Source organism: Pyxicephalus adspersus, chromosome 2, assembly GCF_032062135.1.
Source record: "Pyxicephalus adspersus chromosome 2, UCB_Pads_2.0, whole genome shotgun sequence".
Taxonomy (NCBI): domain Eukaryota; kingdom Metazoa; phylum Chordata; class Amphibia; order Anura; family Pyxicephalidae; genus Pyxicephalus; species Pyxicephalus adspersus.
In genome coordinates, this window is record NC_092859.1 from 149,409,660 (window position 1) to 149,426,800 (window position 17,141).

At 39.5% G+C, this 17,141-nt stretch overlaps 1 protein-coding gene across 1 annotated transcript in view; it reads right to left on the bottom strand.

Moving 5' to 3' along the window:
* FURIN (furin, paired basic amino acid cleaving enzyme) overlaps nt 1-17,141 on the bottom strand; it is a gene marked incomplete in the record, with an annotated part of 160,242 nt that overhangs the window by 17,085 nt on the left and 126,016 nt on the right. Inside the window, 5 exon segments of the mRNA XM_072399139.1 lie at nt 4,377-4,466; nt 7,088-7,113; nt 7,686-7,937; nt 9,682-9,854; nt 11,295-11,383. Of these exon segments, the coding sequence (XP_072255240.1) occupies nt 4,377-4,466; nt 7,088-7,113; nt 7,686-7,937; nt 9,682-9,854; nt 11,295-11,383 (630 nt within the window).

Sequence of the window (17,141 nt, forward strand, 5' to 3'; positions counted from 1 at the left end):
CAATAAATAAATTATATGTTGCCAGAAATAAAGAAGATTAAAAAGGATACACATTCTAAGGCAGTGGTAGCCAACCTTTTCGGACCTACGGACCACTAAACTAACTGGCTCCGGACCGCGCGTGCGAAAGGAACCGTGCGTCACTCAAAGGGGAGGAAACTTCCCCCAGAGTGACATCATGATGCCAGAACCTGAATACTCTCCCATCGCAGGTCTGAGTCTGGGATCTGTACGTGAGACGTGGTCTGCAGCACTGGCCAGTGCGCTCTGCCCCCCCAGCGGGGTCCTTATACTGACCTCGCTGGGGGCCGCACCAGCCAGAGCCGCGGACAACCAAAATTTTCTTGCAGACCACCGGTTGGCGACTGCTGCCCTAAGGTGTACTGCATGTATAGGCAAATTGTTCAGGTTTCCTTTTTGGATATGCTGAAACTCTTTAGGGTTTAGTTTGTCATTTGGGTAATATCCCTATGCTTCTTTTTTTGTTTTTTGTTTTTTAAAAACAAAATGGGTAGTAAAAGGATACATCATTTTTCGGGAACAGAAATCCCTACTGGAACAGGAGGTAGGAGGAAATGTTTTCAACTATTATTCTAAATAAAAAAAATATAATAAATTGGAATATTTCCACTCATTCTGTTCAAAAATTTTGGATTCCTCCTTATTTCTCATCTAGGCTATTGTCTACCTACACAGCAGTGCCTATCAAATATAGAAGGTCTATACAAATGCTTGATAGGGCCGGTCATTATTGCAGAAGGGGGCAGGTGAGGTCCCTTCTACAGTAATCTGTCTTACCTGCCTGATTGCACTGGTTTCCTGTCGACAAAGCCAAGTTACGCATGTGCAACATCCACTATGAATGCCAGAGGAACCTGGCAATCCCAGATTCTCTTGCGTAGGTGTTACATAATGCTGACATGGCCATAGATTGTCTATGAGAAGAAAAGAAGGAAGATGGTGGCACCCTGCGACACAGAACATGTATAGGCGACTCACGAGGCTCTAGTTCCACTTTTAAAGCTAGGCAACTAAGTGTCTTTAGAAGGAGAAATCGAAACCCTCTATGTTCTCTCAGGTAAGTCATATGTTCCATCTACAGTCTCTCTTGAGACAAGTGAATTTTAAAATGCCTCATATGTTTTCTATATTTCTTTACATTTATTAAGTTGAAAAAATGGCCTTCATTTCTCAAGCTAAGCAACCCTTTACATCTGTCGTACTCATCCCCAAGGCTACACGTGGAACTAGAGGAGAATGCAGAGCTATTCATTGCATCTAACTGCAGCTACAGATGGAAAAAATAAAATAAAGATCTGTAAAGGGTATTGGATCCAGTTTGCTTAACCCTAGCCACAAGCAGAGCATGAGATAGAGCTGCAGCTGTTTTCCCCTGCAGGGCTCCATTCATGCTCAGTTGGACAAAAGTCTTATTGAGCCTTTGGCTCCGACCCAGTGAGGTGTGAATGGTTTGTGTGTCTAAATCCCCTAAAGAGCCAAATCCAGGTAATGCACTGTCTGTTCCCAACACTAACTGAGCATTTATGTGCTAGTGAGGAGAGACACCAGGAGCTGTATCCGTTTACATGTGCTCTGCAAAGAGAAGACAAGCTGATATACTTTTCGGGGAAATGCTAAAGAATAGAAGTCTTGTTCACTAGCTCAGCGCTATGTACTTTCATGGTCTGAAGGCACCGTTAAGTGCTGGCATAAAATAGAAGATGCCAATTACCAGTGCCATGTTAAACACTAAGGTCTAGTTGACCTCGAATGCAGAATGCATTTGAAGAGCACTTTTCTAGTTTTAGGAAGCTTACCTGTTTCCTTAATTGTGGCAAATGAGGTAGTACACAGAAAAGTATATAGAGCCATTTGTATTGCTTTGCAACAACACCACGACAGTTTTTATTGTTCACTAAGTAGTGTTCGTTGCCAACGTTTGATAAGGCTCAAAGAGAGATTTACACTATATAACCTCAGTGAACTCCTACCTGCCTGATTGCTCCGCGTATCTGACAAAAAGCTAAACTGTGCATGAGCAGTCCACTTTGGTTGTCAGGATACCCGGCAATCCTGGCTTCTGCTGTGCATGCCAGGAATTAATGAACTCTTGCACACAAGTTATATCATCCTGGCCCACCCACTTAAGATGGTCCAAGATACTCTTCAAGAAGAGAAGAAAGAAAATGGTGGTGCCCTATGAGGTAATGAGGACATATGAGTATATCATATCAGGGTTTAGTTCTGCTTCTAGGTCATCAATGCCATATGATCACCAAAAAGCAAATTTGTTTATGTAAACCCCCAAAAACCCATGTATCAGTTTTAAAACATTATCCCAGCATGGTCCACTGCAGTCACCATTGCTGGGGTACATGCACGTAGACAGGAAGTGACTGAAAACAGGTTATCAGCACTGAAAAGTAAAAATGATGGTCAAGAAAAAATGTCAGTAGCATAGAATACATGGTGTATTCTGATAAGGAAAACATTTACTATAACCATGTGTGTACATATGCGACACATTATTATGTACAAAAACAAAGATTGCAATCAAAACTTTCTAATGCAACAGTAAAAGTCACATTAAACTGTATTGGTCACTCTGGCCATGTACTCGAGTGCAATAGTAAAGATTGCGGACAATTTATTATAATTGATATCTTGCCGTTTAGCCCTAATTGGTGGGATAGTTTGCGTGCAATCAGAGAACAAAGCTCAATACTTACAATCATACTGCCAGCAGTGACACACCTCCGCCCATCTCCCAGTACATCGGTTCTATCAGAGGCTGCAGTAATTAAGGTATACTGTGCAGCGCGGCATGAGGAAAATGACTCACAGACCCATCACACGGGGATTGTGCTGACCCCGTGAAATAGAGGCCAGTGTTCATGAACAAGACTACTGTGCAATTTGGATCAAAGTTGTGTAGGCCCACACCAAATGTGCGGGCTTCTCGAAGATGCAAGAGACTACACATTTATCTCATAAATGCTTGCGGTTACAGGCACGGTTCCTCGGCTCACAATAAATTCCGCTTCAGTTCATCGGACAATTCATCCTTCAATGTGCGTTGTAAATTATAAGTGCCATTCCTAGAAAAAACAGCCTGGTGCAGAATGTGTAACTGCCACTGAGCCAGGTGTTTGAGATTCCATGCATACTGATAGACACTTGTTAAAAGAAGAAAATCTGTGAAGTTGGTATTATTTCCTTTCAAAGGTTGAGATGGAATTTGTGTGATGATTGATGTATTATATGCAGGTTACAGGTGGAGATCTATTCAGAGACAACTGGCCTTTTCTAATCAAGAGTATAAAATAGAAGTGTCTGTGTGATCCGAGTCATCAAATACATTCTCTCTTTTATTCCCCAACTTATTTTCTACAGCAAATTCTAGAGGATTGGCTGCTATGGCTATGGCTGCAACACATTTCTTAAAATCGACTTGTGGATGAGTTTAATCCAAAAAACTGCAGAAAGATATCTTCACTGCATCCTCTACTTGCGAAGTTTTAGAAACTACTGAAAATCCAAAACCACCTTAAAAACAGAGTAAATGGCATCAAAATGATTTATGTTTGTACGGTAAACTCTAGGTTAACTGGCACATCATACCATCACTCATTTAAAAAAAAAAAAAAATACTTAAGTTTGTCTACCCTTTTATGCAAAGTAAAACTTTTTGGTAATAGGTCTGCTTTCAAGCTGAATCCTAGCCTTTGCATTATTCTTGCACAGTTGTACAGACTCTTCGCTCCTTTACCGAGTCTGCTTACTCTAATCTCACCGCACATGGTTGGTTTCTTACAGTCTGTAAGTCAGATGGAGTCTACCTTATTCCCTTGCTGAAAGACATCCAGCATCATCTGCCCCTTTATTTCCCAGCCCTTTCATTTACGGACTTTAAGTCCTTTCAGCCATGGAGATTAAGCATCACATATAGGTGTTACCGCACCTTCCTGTTATTCGGATGTTAAGTACAGGACTTTAAAATTCCCTCCATCCAACCATTATCTGCCAAAGTCACAAAGAAAAGTATAAAGCCCCAATATATATGACACTAGACTTGAATAAAATAGGCAATGAAAAGGTTTTTTTTTTCTAAAATAAATGTCATTATTTTGTTGATGAAGGGGGGAAGGTGCAAGTATAACAGGCTAAAAACAAGCAAATTAAACTTTAACTTCACACTGCCGGTAAAGTTAACCCAAGTTACTCAAACTTCTATGTTTACGGCATGGTGAAAATCTTTCAGAATGAATCCTCCAATTACTTTTCTGTGCAGATATTTCTATGAAGATTTGTGTTCTCTTTGTACTCTAGTGTCACTTTTACAATAACAGCTGAAAAAAGGAGTTTTATTTACTCACTTTGGCTCTGTGAGAATGTCAATAACACATTTCCTCTGAGGTCCCACAGTGGTCCAGTTTTTGGCGAGAGTGACCATGGCCCTCAGGAAGCTAACGGCAAGGAGAGGGAAGTTTTAATTTGTTTCACATGTTGACATTGGGCATAACATGGGGAGTTTATAAACTGCATCTTCTGAAATACCCTTATAGCATGCAACACAACTATTGCATCAGGGTGACAAACTTCAAAAAACAGAAATAAATTATTTTGATAACATGCCCGTCTATAGACGTTGGACCTCAAAGTAAAAGTTCCAAAGACAAAACATTAGCAAGTTAGGGAGAAAAGTTAATAAATAATACAAGACACATAAAGAGGTCACCATAACACTTGGAACAGAGAGAAATATTTTGTTTTCTCCTGAAATACTAGCTTCCTAGCTGTCATGTTGATCCAATGGCTTCAGTCCGCAATCCAGAATAAGTACATAGATCTAAAGTTCTGACTTTGATATCAGCATACTTTGTCACCTGCATATGTGATGAATAGTTTTAATAGCATAATCTTTATTTTAAATTACCCAGGTTGTGGCAGTTTTGGCCTACAGGGAGGAAAGCTCATGAATTAACTTCCCAAAGAATGGACAATACACAATGGGATACAAATAAACTGCACAATCTAGCAAATTTACTGCAAACTTTATGATGTCTTCACATTGCAATATTGTGATTGCATCTAGCAAATGTAAATGGTCTGACAACCTGTAAATGGTCACACAATATACCAATCAAGGCACCATAGGACACCAGCAGACAGTATTGAATGCAGGATATTGAGATTGGTAAAATTAAACTAAATGAGCGCTAAGAATCAAAAAAACTTTGTGATTGATCCAACCAACACAATTTCAAATCAGTATAGTACAAATACTGCTGAAAAATCACTGGGCTTGTATGGTGGCTAAAATCTTTCACGAAACCATTGATTACAATTTGCTGCTATATTGTGTTATCCATCCAAATCTATCCACCATAAAAACGAAGCTTGTCTTGCTATTTGAAAAGATGAAATAAAAATTGAATTATGCACTTTATTTATTGTACACATCAGTACTAATTTCAGTTCGTGCTCTGGAAATCTTGTTATCGAGTTAAAACAAATGATAAAAAAAAACATTAACAGGCTACACTGCCCATCTTTATCTTTATCCAAAAACTACTGGAGTGCGGCCACAGTAAACAAATACACTTTGTTCAGGCTGTATGTTGAAACATTATGAATGCATTGTGAATCGCAAGGCAAACAGAAAAGAACACGCTTGGAACAGGAGCGTCCAACTGGCAAAAAGATGATGGAAGCAGTCCAGTCTACAGATAATGCCGCTGATTCGAGCTAACGTGACACGAGGAATTATGAAAACGCATGATAACATAAAGCTAAACTCCAGCCCTGTTTTTGTAGACGGTCTAGTCCTATACTAAAATCATTAAGTGTTTTTCCCCTTTGTAACATTTTTTGGGCCAAGTCTCCTGTAACGCATGTAATGTCACCCAATTTCTGCTCTGATGGACCTCCAGTGTCCTTAAGCCATATTCCACTTATTTGCATTGCCCATGGGCATCCCGTCATGGTATTACTGCCTTAAAGGGGAACTACAGATCCACATTTAAAAATGCTTGATTAGTCAGCTCATTATAGCAGAAAGGGACAAGTGCTGTGCCCCCTGCCTGATCGCTCCAGGGTTTCTGATGACAAAGTAGAGCTGCGCATGCGCAGCATCAGCCTTGGTTGCCAGGGAAACCCAGCAATCCCATCTTCCGTTGCATGTGCAAAGGATGAATAAACTTCTGTGTGGGAGTTATGTCATCCCCAGCACAGCCAATCAAGATGGCTGAAGTTCATCTTTGGGAGAAAGAAGAGAAGGGAGATGGAGGAGCACGGAGATGAATCGTGGTTAAGTGAGTTGTGCAGGTTTAGCTCCACTTTAAATGTCAATCTAACTAACGGAGTGTCATAATGTGGGTAATTTGCATTCTAATTCAGTATTGCATCATGAAAATGATGGGAATGGCTTCCAGTGCTAGAATTAGTGTACTGTGTTTGAGCAGGCAGAGAGGAAGCACAAAGACAAAGGACTGGAGACATCATCAGGATTAAAAGTAAGTCTATGTACACACATGCAATCATTGTCCTTGGAAAGGATTTTTCCCGATTGTTTTCAAACGACTAACAACTGCACGATGCATGAACGAGTGCTGTACATACAGCACCATTCTGCTCAATGGAGAGGGAAGGGGGAGAACGACCGAGCGGCATCCCGCTGCGCTCTCTCCCCCTTTCACTTCCACTACCATTAAGATCGTTCGTCGTCCATCGCCTGTGGATCCGCCAGGACGGATGGACGACGAGCACTGGAGACACGTAAGATTATTGTCTGATATCGACCCTGGGATGATTATCGGACGAGAACTGTACGTGTGTACCTAGCCTAAAGCCGTATAACACACATGCAATAATAGTCGTTGGAAAGGGTCTTTCACGATCCTTTCCAACGACTAGCACTGCGTGATACATGAACAAGTGCTGTACATACATCACCATTCTGCTCTATGCAGAGGGGAGAACGACAGAGTGGCACCCCACTGCGTGTTCTCCCCCCTTATCTTGCATTAGGATTGTTAGTCGTCCATCGTTTATGGATCCGCCAGGACCGTTGGATGTGTGTACGTACCTTAACCTTTTCAGCATTATCACAAACTTTATTTAATAAAATAAAATAAAACAGAAGTATAAAAACAACAGCTCCAACACTCAAGCTTTATTGTAGGGGAACAAGGGAAGGTTACCAAACAAAAGATCCTGATAATAGGTTTCATCAGGATCACATGCTACAATGGGATTAGCAACAATAAATGCACCTTTTCTTTAAACTGAATCATTATGGCAGGATAATACTTTGCTTGCAACTAATTGCCCATAGAACAAAATCTTCACATCATTTTGGTTTGCAGTCAACAGATGTTGCTGGTAATAAAAAAAGCTGTTAAATTATAAACAATTGTGAAGCAATGAAGAGCTACAGGTTATGAAATATGTTCAAATAACCGAGTGCATGCTACATAATCACAGACCAGGTGGCCGCATTCTGTACTGCAAATCTTTAGTTTGCCCGAATTACAAATGGGCTTTGTAGATCATCAAAATAGTTCCTCCCAGTATTCTAATGTAAAAAATAGATTTGTGGCAGGCCAGTGAGTAAGGCAAATTATTCCAAACGGTTATCAAACCACCACCACTTACATGTTTATATTTCATTTTAATATGCAAACAGTATCAAAGGGATGATGATTAGAAAAGACAATACTTACAATCTGTTTTTCATTCTGATTCCCGCTGCTGTACGTGGTAGCCAACGTGGAGGAACAGGCTTCGCTGTACCATGGTACATTGCCATACTGGGTGGTGCTGCTAATTGACAGTGTGTAGATGCTGTTTGTGTATCCATCACAGTTGCAGCTGTCATGTTCTTTGCCGCCATTCCCAGAGGCCCAAACATATATAGAACCAAGACCATTACGACCCTGTCAGAGAAGCAAATACCAGAACTGTAAGTAATGTACTCAATCCTTGTACACCACTGTGTAGGCAGACGTTAAGCAATGCCTTTTGCATTTAAAATCAGCAATGCTAAATTGCAAGTTGTTTGCATTGCATGCTAAGTATACACACCTAATCAAACCTGCTGCATCAAGCAACAGTGGGGGAACTTTGCTAGAAAAGTAAATCCTATCTATACAAGCTTTAAAGTGGAACTACAGCTCCACTATTAAACATTTTAGATCAGGCAGATTATTATTGCGGAAAGAGAAGCAATGTCCTTTCTGCAATAATTTGTCTTACCTGCCTGATTGCACTGGAAAGCAGTCAACTGGTCACTATTTGCATGGAGTTTGCAGGTTCTCCCTATGTTTGTGTCCGTTTTCTCCCACATTCTAAAAAACATGCAATTAGGTTAATTGGCTTCCCTCAAAAATTGACCTTAGACTGTAATAAAGACATATAACTATGGTAGGGACATTAGATTGTGAGCTCCTTTGAGGGACAGGTAATGACACAACTATGGACATGTGAAGCACTGCGTAATATGTTGGCACTATATAAACACTGTGCAATAATAATATTCGGCAATACCAGCTTCCCCTGTGTGTGCCTGGACTGAATGAACTCCCGCACACCTGTACAGAAGTTACATTATTTTGGCCCAGCCAATCAAGATAGTCGAAGAACGGGATGCCAAAGTAAAGAAAGAAAAAGATGGCAGCGCCCTACGACGGAATGGGGACAGGTGAGTATAGGGAGCATTAGTTACACTTTAATGCTCCAAAGACAACAGATCCTCCAATCAAAAGCTGTCCCTACCACCCCTCCAACCGTATGACCATATTTTCACCTAAATGCACCATACTGGCCATTGACAGCACCACCTGTTCTTCAACAGACTACTTATCAATGGCTGCAATGGTGCCCCTGTTCCACAGTCACTGCCCATCCCCTTTTATTGGTGTCATCAACATGGGTCTTCTGATTAATTCAGCAAAAAGACCTGCTAGATTTGTCAGAATCCACCAAGGAAATGGGAACAAAAGCTTTGTAGTAGATAAATGGAAATGGGAATTCAAAATATTATTTATGCCTTATCAACTAATACAAAGATATTGCCACCCACCATGTAAAACTGAAATGATCAATTTTGTGTAAAGTTGGCATTAAGCTAGAAAACGTCTGCACGAGATTTCACTTATTGCTTCAACTACTGGAAATATAGTGATGCAATACTACATGGATATGGACACCAATTAAACAGAGTTATGCAAGCATTCAAGGTTTTCTGTGAACTTTTAAAATAAAGACTGTACTTCACCTTTAAATGTCTTAGTGGAGAAAACCTGTCAAGCAACTCTGCAGCATAACAGGTAAAATAATCTGTAATTATAGAAGAACAATATATTCCCTGTTTGGCCTGATATTTTCAGAGCGGAAAAGTAATTGCGTTTTTATGATGTGAAAAGAGTAATTAAAATGTTTTATTGACAAGCTATGATAGAGGAAGATTACATCCTGGCACTCTGGTGCTGGATGTCTCCAGCTACAGAAACAAAGCCTCTAAAATGAAGCACCTGCACAATCTATTCACAGCCTTGTATTAGAAGTGTTTACAGGGACCTGATCAGCTTACACTTTCACGTTACATTATGGTATACAAAGAGACTGGAAAACTTAAAATCTGCCTCAAAACTTACAAAAATGACAAACATTTCTGTCTACCTGGTTGACCCCTCTGAAGAAAGCCTCTTCTGCTAGATGGGCTGGACCATCCACTGTCTTGCCATCGTCCTCTGGTCCCCAGCTGGCACTGTATATATGGATGTGATTAAAATTGTGACCCAGTGATCTTGCTTCTACAGCATCAGTCACTTCACCATCCAGCATTCGAACACCTGCGCAAGGAGAAATAAAGTCTGCGTTAAGGTTTTTCATAAGTACAGTGAGCCAGAAATGTGAAGAGCGAAAGGTACATCAAAGATATATTAAAGATGACTTATCCAAACTAAGCAGCTATCTCATGTTTCTGTCAGTCACATGAAATCCTGCTAAACAGATTTTGGGGACAATTGTACAATCTACTCTACCCTGCACATTAACCTAACAATGCTAAAATTGGGTGCTTGGCAAAAAATGGCACAGTGAATATATCCGACAGCCATGATGGATGAGAATGATTCTGTAACAATGCCTTGAATGCATTCAGTTTTGAGTAATTGAAAGACTTTGTACAAGTTATTATATCATAGTAAAATGTATGATACTGGACCCTGACGCGTTATCTGCTGATTTAACTTAGAAAAGAGCCAATTATACCGTGAATAGTCTCAGAGGCAACATTACATTATCACTGGCCATCCAATGGCCTAACAGGAGTGCCGCGGACCTGGAAGAGTTGGTAAGGATATTGGTAACTTTAGGGGATTCAACTCTTGACAGGTTCCTGGAACTGTCATTACTGCAAGCACCTATAAAAAGGTAAGTGTGTGCCTTGTATGCCCAGTATGCTTGACAATTATGGCAAAAGCTGACCTTTACCAAAAAAATTTACAGAAGTGCACTGTAAGGTGTTATTACGTGTAAATGTACGTCCAGTAATGTGTTTTCTCTTTAATGTGTTAACCTATCCAGTCCTGCCACCTATCATTTATTACGAGCTTTTTCGAACACCTATTGATTTTTAGCCACTTTGCCTGTCCCCCCTTCCGCATGCACTACCACCCGGTACAAATGTCTAAGTGTTCCATTGATAGGTCTATTAAATAATGATGGAGGATGACCTAGTTTTTGATAGATTTTCCTTTAATTCATTGTTTTTATCAAATCTACTGCCTAATCTAAACATTGACAAATGACCGTTTTTTTCCAGTTTATTGCCCCTAGAAAGGACCGAAGCCACTAAAACAGTGTGATCAGCCAGGAACTAGAATTCAAAGGTCAGCAATGGTGGCCTTCATACGTTACATGTTTCCTTAATTGCAGAAATATCAAATTTAAGGGGGACAACTGCATTTTATAACGCTTTAATCAAAAGACCAACACAAAGAAGACCGATGATATAAAAAGCTCAGCTTTTACTGATCTAACTAATGTGCACTAAGGTTTAATTGGCTGCTCTGAACTTTGTAAATGAGTTTTCTTTGATTATATTAATACCTAGGAAACTAGAAATTTGTCAAGATTGATAAAAAAAATTAAATGGAACTATAGATTGCACACTTAAAGTATCTTTGTTTTAGGACTATCCTGTTGAGGAAGCTTAGTGTTGTTCCTTTCTTTAAGGTTACATCTATGTAAACTGACCCCCAAAATTATATTCTAAGGTACATGCTTACCACCAATCCTGGCATTAAAAGCTATGCCAACACCGCAAATTCCATTATTTGCTACTGCAGCCACCTCACCCGCACACCGTGTTCCATGCCTATAAAATGCAAAAAAAAAAAAAAAAAAGAAAAAAAGTTTAAAATCACGCGATCATACTGAAATTAAGCTTTAACATAATGGATAACTGTGGAATATTACAAACTTTCCTTGTATTTAAGCTCCGCTAATAACAATTCACAGTTATTCTGTAAGTAAAAAAGAAATATCTGTGTTTCTGCCAAAACCAATGAGTAGGTTATTTATATACAGAGGTGTTTGCTTGGTTAAAACCTTACATTAGCTGGGACGGAGACTGGAGGATTCATGCATAGCTGAAAATGAATCTTTTAAAACCATACTTACCTATTTTCAGATGTGCGTTCGCATTGATTTACTCAGCTTGCACCAATTCCCCATCCAATCTCAGAGAGCCAAGATGTCAGTTACTGCTTCTGTATCCTACCAAGCTGCATCCAGGAGTCTCTGCAAAGTTAAATAAAGTGGGGTATTGTGCACACAGGACATAAATCTTGTGTGTCTGCCCCATTTTGTCCCTAAGACAGAATCCACAGCTCCGCAAGACAAACAACAAATAGTACATGATCTTGGCAGAGGTATATTGGCATTCCAAAGGGCTGTCTATTTCATTAACCCTTCGAAATGTTCTGCCTGTCTGCCAGAGCTACTAGCAAGTTGCTCTGGAAAAAAAAAAAAATCTACACGATAAATTGACACAATTGTCATCCATTATTTTTAACCAGTGATTTGCGAGCAATAAAGTATGCACAAGTCTATTGGCCTGATGAAAACATATGCACGGATTTTCCCAAACAAACTGGAACCTAATATGTTTCTAGCGTTCACATTTAATGTCGGACGAGAATGATGTTAAACCTTGAGAAGAGAAGGCCAGCTTTCAGTCTCCTGAATTTGAAGAAGGAAAATATGGCATACCATCTGTGGTTACAACCTTCACCTTGACATGACACTGGCAGTTTTCCAATCAGGAGAATTATAACACATTGGTGTGTGCTGGATAAGTCAAATAAAATATGACAGCTAAATAGATTTTTTATTAAAGTCCATCATTTTAACCCGTGTGTCAAAATCTCACAAGTCCATTTTCATAGCTTGCAGGTCCTGGTGGCACTGAATAACATCTCCTAATCCAGTAGGCTGTAGAATATTCTGCAAACCAGTCATTTCACAATGACAGGAGCAGTCAGCATTTTTAAACCATAATATAAAAAGTCAAGTATTGTGAAAAGACATATCCTATGGGGCCACAAATATAACAAGATTCCTGAATACTCGCATAAAACTGGCCTCTTCTCTCCTGTGTAAACTTTGTAGCTGCAAACTTCCGGCATGATTATAGTCCTGCAAGGCAGAAAAAGATTGAAAATTTCTTATAAATCATCCCTCGGCTTTGTTTTCTGGACCGTGTCAAAGAGGAGAGGAGACTAAGAGATCCCGCTATGGCTGAGGCTGTGCTAGACAAAAGCTTGCATTTCTGATCAAATACCCGTGAAACAAAACCACTGCCACAATTGTTAACATTTAGAACCATTCCAGCTATATCCTTGCTGACCTATTTCCATCTGTTGATTGCCAGAGACCTATTCTTGGAAAGACCTACTTCCAGCAAAAAACATTTTAAAAAGTGAAACTCTTGGGTATTTACATTTGTAGTTCTGACCAGTTATTGTTATTGGCCTTGTTATTTATATAGTGCTTAAATAATGCAGATCCGGGCAGGTGCCATTCTTTTGTCCTGGTTCACCAAATGTGGCTTTCTAAGTTTCATCAGTCTGATCATCAGCCATCATAGCCACCATCTGTCTAATGGACAGGACCGGTTTTAGGATTGGGCAAGCTAAGCAACTGTCCAGGTTCCTCTTCCCTACCTTTACTAAAAGCCATCAGGCCTCCCACCCTGTCTACAAGCAAGTTTTTCTAGTGAATATATAATAAGCTTTTCTAATTATACTTAAATTAACCTGAATAAAGGAACTACCAAAATAAACAAACTGTAAATATTTACATAAAAGTAACATGAGCTAATCCACAAAATACAGGTAAATCTGGGGCTGTTGGCAGCCACTTTTTTACCTGTACTGAACTGTGGTAATATACATAGATAGATTTAAAAAGACACAAGTCCATCAAGTTCAACCACTAGGGTCATAAACAATATCCCAGATATCAAACCCTATAAACATAATTGATCCAGAGGAAAACCAAAAAAAAAACCTGATTCAATTTGCTCCAACAAGGAAAAAAAAATCCTTCCTGATCCCATGAGGCAATCGGATGTTCCATGGACCAGCAGTCTCTGTTGTCTTTACTTTAAAACGTTAATACCGAGTTATATTTTATATTATGGATGATGAAACACTCCAACTGGGATAACAACTTTATTGTAATGCAGATGGTGGTAAACCCAAACTCTTACATGGTTGAGTTGATGCACTTGATTAGGCATACGGCTACATGAAACAGGTAAGAGTTTAGGTGTGTTGTACATCCTTTTATACATAATCAAAAAGTTTGTGACAGTTTATGTCATCATCCAAATTGTTGCACTTTAACTGTAAAGTGCTGGATATACACCTTGATACATAACATGCAGGGGTGGACTACCTGGAGCAGCAGTGTTCAGAAAAAAGGAAATAGCAAAAAAAACTTCCATATGGGTTACATCAATATCTCCAAACTTGAACTTTACAGACAGGAGAATAATTGGAGATGCACCCAGCCAAGTGTTTCACACCTTCTAACCAAGCCTCTACTTACTTCAGTTCAATTAGTGTCTAAGTATGCAAGCTGGAGTTGTGTTACAAATGAGATTCATGTTGATTGGGGATGAAGTAGAGTCATTAAGAAGGTGTATAAAAAAATAAAACGAATTTAGAGGCCATTCTTTAAACTCATTCCAACGTTTTATAACTTATGAGATGCAAGATCACAGCAAGAAAAGACAGCTTCCTCCACTGCGTGAAAAATATAATCCGTCACAATACACGATAAGTCCGAACCTGGTGTAATTCTGTCTGTGATCTCTGAAACGAATCAATAGTGGTGACGCACAAAAAACAGCAAAGCAACGCAATGATAGAAAATTGTAGTATGCTTTAGGCACCACTAAAAATCTGCAAATAAAGATACTTGCAAGCTACAAACAATATAGATGGAATAAAGGAAACTACAGTCAAATAGAAGAAGTACACTAGTATTTCATACTATAGGCAAATAATTTGCTCAATTAAAGCAAAAATTGACCAAGGCACATTCTCAAACTTTTATGGGAGCTAAAGTGGAATTGAAGATAAAAATCAGGATTTTTTTTTTTGATTGTAGATGTCCCTTCTACAATAAAACATCCTTATCTGCATGGTGCCCATCTTGCATAGGGAATAGACAGAATGCTTGTGCAGCTCAGTGTATGATCCTAGGACATTATTTCAGGCTAAAAATAAGCCAATTAACATAACAATGTTTTTGGGATGTGGAAGTAAACCTATGAATGCACAGGGAGAACCTGCAAACTCCATGCAGATAGTGTCCTGGCCGATAGCCAAACCTGGGAACCAGAGCTAAAAGGGCCAGAGTGCTAACCCCTGGGCCACGGTGCATTGGGCTATCCCAGGATCCACCAGGGCTCCCAGGACCCATTGAACTCCCATGACATTCTCTGCAGTTAAGTCATCCGATCAGAGCAGGAACCCAGAAGAGGACTGGGTGAAGATGGTGGAGCCCCAGAATTAACAAAAACAGATGAGTGCAACTAAAAAATTGTAAACAGGCAGGTAAGGTTATTTTAAAGAACCTGCCTGGTTGAATTTTTTTTTAAGGTATAAGGTTTAGTTCCGAATTCACCAATTGAGTTTACATATAGTTTACCCAACAAAAAAAATTTAGTTAACCCAGCTCATGCCATCTTTATCCAAAACTTTTCTGTTATAACATTGTTGGAGAATACACTATGGGGTTCGATTAAAGATTTAAAAGGGGCATATTTATAAAGCAGTCAGTACGACATTCCTCAAAATGTTATGGGTAAGATTCACATGCAAGGAGTATTTGCTAAATGCCACATTGACTGCTTTGTGAATACGCCCCGCAGTGTATTGCAACACATGATATGTAAAAAGTACATTTATTTATAGTGGATTGTATAGCAAACCAGAACAAGGAAGGCAGTTAAAAAGGAGGACTTTTCACCTCACATACTATTTTTGTTGTACATAGCTTTTGTTTGACTTTTTAAATCTGGAAGGCCATCTGTTAAATTATAATCTCATTACATATACAATTTATATCAAAAGGTTTATATAATTCTAGGCATTTCATCACAAATTAATCTTGTATATAAAAACATTTAACACTGTGTAGCCAGTTTTAGGATATCGGTAAATTCAACCATTTTTATAACTGTGCAGAATGCAATTTTCAGTCATTTTCTCCACTTCTCAACTGCTTCCTGACCAGGGGCCTTTACAGGAAGTGAAGCGTGCAAGGAACATTGCTTCCCAAGCCTAATGAACTCACCATTCAATTTCATATCGGTGCCTGGTCTAGAGACTTCTATTACATAGCTCAGATTGCTGCAAACTGATTGTTGAAGGGAAAGAATTCAAGTTTAAATGCCTAATGTAATGCACTGTAGTCGGATTACTTAATATCCCAATGATTATATCAGAAAAAAAGACTCAATTTTAAACTTTTGTTTAGCAAATTTTGCCAGGTCTTTTTCAACTGTAATGGGTCTTCATAGCAGAGCCATTTACCTCTGAATATACACACACATAGGAAATGGAGTTGCAAGTCAAGGCTGCGGTGTCAGAACTGCAGTAGCTGGGTATATATTAAAGCAGAAGTGGTAAGAGGGGCCCTGAATGCATACTGTTCACTGCACTGTAAGAGTGTTTAAATCAGTGGGTCAAACATGACTTTCAAAGTGAATGTAGCTCATTATGGATTTTATCTTATCTATGACAATTGCAGATTGTATAAACCACAAATCAAGAACACCAAAACTACATAATAGTACCAACAATTTTTTTTTTCTTTTAGTGAGAAGCTGTGATGGCAGAGGAACAAACAAGTTTCTCATCGTTGGAGTTACAGGCCGTCATGAAGTTTTTGTTTCTCCAGGGAATGTCAGCAAAGGACATTCACACTGAGATGTCACAAACACTGGGGGAGAAGTATCCTTCCTACAACACTGTCAAAACCTGGATATCTCGTTTCAAGATTGGGTTTAACCATTAAAGATGAGCCCCACAGTGGGCACCCCCCAACCTCGTTCTGAGGACATTTCGGACGTCAAAGATGCTGCTGAGAGCTGGTTTAGCTGCAACTACGCTGTACCAAGTGCATCAGTCTGAGGGGGGGATTATGTTAAATAAATGTGTTATTTCATAACTCTGGCTCTCTTCTTTCTGGGAAAAGCCAGGCACTTCTCAGCAACCCCTCGTAGCAGCCGGTGCCACGCTGCAGCGCTGGTTCCTAAAGAACAATGATACTAGTACCTCTTACTGCCCCCCCATTCATTCGATATGGAGCTGCAGTTGGAAGACGCTACCATGTAGTGTCTCTCAGCAGCAGTCCAAGAAGCGTATCTTTAAGCCGAGAGGCAAGATCTTAAGACTGATCTCTTGAATTGGATTTTGGTCTGATTCCCAAACTGATAGCTAATAAGTCTGCACTGGAAATTTGGTCAGCAGTCAACCAGGCAAAATGTAAGAAAAAAGGCCCCACTTAAACAACGGGCTGATCAGCCATTATGTAAGTATATGTTATCTAGTAGTATT